At 41.2% G+C, this 5,848-nt stretch overlaps 1 protein-coding gene across 1 annotated transcript in view; it reads left to right on the top strand.

Moving 5' to 3' along the window:
• Nucleotides 1-5,848, top strand: part of LOC105562109 (probable G-protein coupled receptor Mth-like 1) — a 204,284-nt gene that overhangs the window by 180,929 nt on the left and 17,507 nt on the right. The window contains exon 6 of the mRNA XM_012012658.1: nt 1,896-2,034. Within this exon, the coding sequence (XP_011868048.1) occupies nt 1,896-2,034 (139 nt within the window). The remainder of the gene's footprint in view (nt 1-1,895; nt 2,035-5,848) is intronic.

The following is a 5,848-nucleotide window of genomic DNA, read 5'->3' as shown; positions in this document are numbered from 1 at the left end:
TTATTTGTTTGTCATAAATCCTCCCCCCCCCCCCTCACTTCCGCTCTCCATTTCCGCCCGCGTGCATTACGAGAGCCTTGCCTTCCGCATTCCGAGACGCGCATTCCTTTCGCCTCGCGATAAATTTCATCGACAGATTTGAGCATTGGTAGGATTAGAATTTCGCGATTTCACCGAACGAGAATTACGCGAGCAATTTTAATTAATTATGGACGCGAGCGGAATGATCGGCAGTCGAAATATTAAAGATCGCTCTTTACTGCTGGCGCGCGAGAATCGCGCAGGCGTCGCGTCGCGTCTTCTGGTGCGCGGAGAGAATAGTCTCTCAAAATTTACCCCGAAAATCATCGCAATCGCGGGACAGCGCGGCATTTCGAAGAATTTTAGGAGAGTTTCTTGAAATTTTACCATACTTTTCGCTAGTAACTCTATATTTTTGCAAAAACTCTCATCAAGTTCTTCGAAATGCCACGTTGTCCCACGATTATATGGTTTTCAGGGTAAGTTTTAAGAGGAAATTCTCTCCGTGTGCAAACGCGGCTCGTCGTCTCGAACAGACGCCGAGACGCGACGTCTCGAATTAAGCAGCGCGAGGATAAACTCGCTGACCGTTGAGTCGATCGCGCGGTTTATTTATTGAATCCGTTTGCTCGGCGCGAAACAGCCCACCGCCGAACGGGCCATTTGCGCCGCTCAAAATCTGGAGTATCGACCTGACTCCGAGGTCGTCCCGCGGGCGAGAACCGCCATATGATTAATCCAGGTGCAAGAACCGTTTCGTGTGGCTAAGTCGTTAGCGAAGCCAAAATAGAAATCGGTTAGCGCCCGTTTCTCGTGAAACACGGATTCTAGGGAACCCATTACCGTTTTAATCGCGTAAACCGTCGTCAGCGTTATTATTATTACTTGCGGGAATTGTAGGCTCCGTTTACGCGTGCGTGTGAAATTCACAGGCTAATATGTGTTATTCTCACAAACACACTGAGAAAAATTTTCATCGGACAAACCAATTAAATGGTGTGTTTGACGGTTAATTTTTCCCAATACGTTTTCCGATTAAATTATGGATACATCCGATAAGATTTATCCGATGAAATGCAGTTACCGATGAAATCTGATCGAAAAACCGATCACATTTTTATCGGATATACAATTTAATCGGATATATCCGTTTGTTATTGTGTAATTGTATTATCCGGTTATATTTAAGCGGACATTTTTCTCAGTGCAGCATCAGAATTTTTTTCAATGGGATCCGCTGATGAAATACAGAGCAGATTGAGTCCTAAATCTACACGTGACAAGTAGTACAGTTTTATATATTTCGGAGCTAAGAATATTATAGAATAGATATTTATTCTATAATATTATTCTATAATATATTATAGAATAGACATTTATTCTGTAATATGCTTAGCTCCGAAATATATAAAATTATATTACTTGTTGCATGTACATATATTTTAATTATAATATTTTTAACTTTAATTCCATATGGTGAAAGCGTAGGGAAAAACTTGCAAAATCTTATTTACACAGCAGCAAATTAGAAAGTAAAATTATTATGCATGAATAAACAAGTAAATTAATTATAACAAAGTTATTATTATTATTGTATATATAATATGTATAATATATATGTACGATATGTATAATAAAACAAACTGTATAATACAATAATTATTAATTATTAATATTTATAAATATATAATTTATTTGTTTATTAAAAATGCAACAATGCCAGAAATATATTATCACGGTGTCAATATTCGGGTAAATAAACAATTGAACAACTTCGTTACAATGCAGCTGGGCAGAATAATCGAGTTGTATAACCGTAAACTGCGGTTCTGGATCTTTCACAGAATTTTAGATCCATCCTGTTTGCTTTGCAGGTGACATGGAAATCCTGGCGTACTTCTTCGGACCGATCGGAGTGCTGCTGGCCATAAATCTTATGTTTTTCGCTGTAACCGCTCGCGAATTGACATGCGGCCTCTGGAAAGGCGAATTCGTCAAAAGCACCACTGAGAGGTAAGTGAACGTTTTCCTCGTCGCGATTAAAAAAGAAGGGAGGGGAGGGACCGAATAATATATCTTGCCGTTTCATTTTTCAGCACTGTTTCCGCGGCAATAATTTATAATGTTTCAACTGTTTCAAACGTACGCGATACTCATTTGCGTGTTCTATTCACTAACAAACTTTACCAGAGAAATTGTACGGAATAACAATGTTTTTCTCCCCTTCTTTTGAACGGATATCAATCTATTCTTCGCGCCACAAAAGGCTTTTGTACGTTAATAAATAAATTTCTCTGTAAAATTCTATCTTCCCCGGTAATACGGCAATAACAACGCTTGCGGCGTATCGTATTTACATTTCTTTCTCCCTTACCAGAAATAATAAATACATATTTTACTTCGTAACGATATACATGTCAAACAAAATTAATTAAGGGGATGCTGAGGTAATTCTGCACCTTTTGCACTTTTGCATCTGGAACCGTCAATGCGTGAAAACATTTGTGTAATATACAAATATGTGGCTTTTATGTACAGACCGACGGTGTTCCACTAATCGGACTAAAGCAGAGAACAGCATGGTGTCATTGAAATTAAGCTTAGAAGCCTAACGAAACATCTATTCACTCGAATAAGTTATAGATTATTTACACTAAAAAAATGTTTCGCTGCCATAGCTAATCATGATTTGCTAAAAACGTTTTGCTGCCATAACTATAAATTTCGAAACCACAGCAAACGGTTTGCTGTCGCACCTAATACCATACGCACAGTAGCAAAATATTAGCTATTACAACTAAATATTCGCTGTCCATATTTTACAACTAAAGCTGAGTTGCCACATGTAGTTTTTAACTACGGCAGCTACACTTGATTTCCATGTAACCTGTAACTCATTCGAGTACACAAAGACCACATACCTAATTTATATATTACACAAATGTTTTCAATTGACAGTTCTAGGAGTAAAAGGTGCAAAAAGTGCAGAAGCACTGCAGCATCTCCTTAAGGAAGAAGATACCATATTAATCGGAGTAAGAAAATCGAGCGAAAGACGGGAAGTGTCGGAATCAGAGGGGGAGGGGGGGTCAATTTAATTATGTTCTACGAGCATTCAGTATCTCCGAGTATCCGTGTATCCGGGAGCAGTCGATTTATCGATGGATTAACGAAGGATCGCCCCTGTAGTTCGGTCGGATTAGCCGAGACGACTCGGCTCGGAACCGACCAGCTGATGGTCCCCCTAAATTCAGCGGAACGGCGTTCGCCAACCTTGCGGCCGACGGATACGGCTTTCGCCGGCATTCCACGGTGCAAAATAATAACGTTTACTCCTCCCGGCGTAGCTTCCCCCCGAGATCGGGAGAGGGTATAAACGCACGCTCGTCACGCAGGACTTCGGCCGGCCAGCGAGTTCTCCTTTGTCCCGCGCAAACGTTTACCTCACGCCTGACCGTGAGACTTGGCGAATATTCTCCTCGCGTTTTTCTCCAGTTTTCGGAGAACGGCTGTCGGCGATGAAAGAGGAAAGACTCGCGGCCGTGGGGTAAACCGCCGAGGGCATTGTGCATGTGTGCGCATTTGCAGCATTACTAGGCATTACTAGGCATTACTAGGCATTACTAGACATTTTTTGGGCATTAACGCACGGAGAGAATTTTCTCCTAAAATTCATCCTGAAAATCGTGTAACCGTGGAACAACACGGGCATTTCCAAGAATTTTATGCGAGTTTTTTGAAATTTTACTCTACAGTTTGCTAGTAATTATACTTATTGTTAGTACACATTTTACTAGTGAAATGTATGGTAAAATTTCAGAAAACTCTCATAAAATTCTTCAAAATGTCACGTTGTTCCACAATTACACGATTTTCAAGATAAATTTTAAGAGAAAATTCTTTCCGTGTGGGTGTTATTTGGACTTGCTGGGGCATTACAAAGAATCGATAAAGATGAAATAAGGTAAAACCAAATAAAATTAAATAAGATAATAAGATAAAGTAATGCCCGCTGGACATTACTGTCAAATTTAAGTGCATCAGTGGGGATTGGTGTACAGTTTTATTCATTAATGCCTGGACCTCGCTCTCCAAAAGTCAGTCAGTGAATTATTACTGAAAACAGTGAACGGTTACTGACTTGCGGTTATAAGTACCTATATTAAAAATTGCAGTGGTATACTTTAACCGTGAATCAGTGACTATTCACTGTTTTTAGTGATAATTCACTGATTAATTTTCAAAGAGCAGTTTTACTAAAATTCACATTTTCATAATCTTTATTCTCATCTATACGAGTAAAATGTATGGTAAAATTTCAAAAAATTCTCATAAAATTCTTAGAAATGCCGCGTTGTCCCACGATTACATGATTTTCAGGATACATTTTAAGAGAAAATTCTCTCCCGTGTACAGCCTGAAACTCGGTGATTTGTACAGATGAGAAAAATGATGATAAAAATGCAGGTCCGGGCATTAATGAATAAGACTGTACATGATTTCAGTCAGCGGTATATCCTTTGCCCGCGACCTTGCCGCCGCGCAAGGCAAGATAAACTCGTTCGCGCGAGCCGCGAGCATCTGCTTATCGTATCCGACTTGATTCGCGCACGCTCCGCGGTGTCTGGCTAATCGATTCAATTGAGCAATCAATTCGCGCGATCTATTTAAAGATCGAAGTGAAACGATCGGACGTGTGCACGAGGCAACGTTTTGTCACGTAAAAGTGAACGGTCGTTAGAGAATTCGGTTGGAGAACGCGCGGCTACTTTACCTACAACATCTCGCAGACGACGTAATAAAACCTCCCGTATAATTTTAAGCTTCAATGAGCGAAAGCGTGCACGCGGAAAGCACTAAAAGACCAAACAGCGCGGAGTCGAAACATCATCATAAGCTCGTTATATCGGAAACGTTCAACGCCGCTCGTTACAACCGAGTTATTCCGGGCGAGACCATTCCGTAGAAGACCAAGTGCATTGCTCCGATTTGTCCTTCCTGAAAAGACGATGAGGCGCATCGACGGCGCGCACACGCGCGCGGGAATATCGATGCCCTCGCGCGGTATCTCTAGGAATATCCCGGAATTGTGCCAACAGCCGCGTTTACGGGCTCGTTTCCGACGCGCTTCGATGCAACGATAATAAACGCGAGAAGCCAGAGAACGCCCGATCGTTTCGGCGGCTGCAAAACGACACTCTCGCTTCGGGAACGACCGAGCTTTATTCGCCCAGGCGAAACGCCCGGTCTCCCGTTTTTCGCGAAAACGCGGGACTTTATTTTGGACGCCGAAGGACGGCGCACGGGCTCGTTGAATATCAAGGATAACTGGTCGGGCGGAAACGACGGCGAAAGGACGCGGTGGCGGCGAAAGCCGCGGGGAAAATCCTCGGAGTATCGAGGCGTCCACTCCGACTCGAAATTTCCATATCCACTAAGACTCTAATATATACAGTACCGCTCTCTCAAAGTCGATCAGTGGATTATCACTGAACACAGTGAATAGTCACTGATTAACAGTTATATAAGTATACCACTGCAATTTTCAGCAGTAATTTTATAACGCAAATCAGTGACTATTCACTATTTTCAATGATAATCCACAGATTTACTTTTCTACAGCGGCGAAAATTGTGTCACCTTTCGGTTTTCTTAACATAACTACTCTCTCAAAGTCAATCAGATTATTACTGAAAACAGTGAATAGTCACTGATTTACAGTTATAAGTATACCACTGCAATTTTCAGTAGTAATTTTATAACTGGAAATCAGTGACTATTCACTATTTTCAGTGATATTCCACAGATTGACTTTTATAGAGCAGCG

This window comes from Vollenhovia emeryi, unplaced genomic scaffold, assembly GCF_000949405.1.
Source record: "Vollenhovia emeryi isolate VEMERY1.0 unplaced genomic scaffold, V.emery_V1.0 DF939195.1, whole genome shotgun sequence".
NCBI lineage: Eukaryota > Metazoa > Arthropoda > Insecta > Hymenoptera > Formicidae > Vollenhovia > Vollenhovia emeryi.
This window is presented reverse-complemented; position numbering and strand designations above follow the sequence as displayed.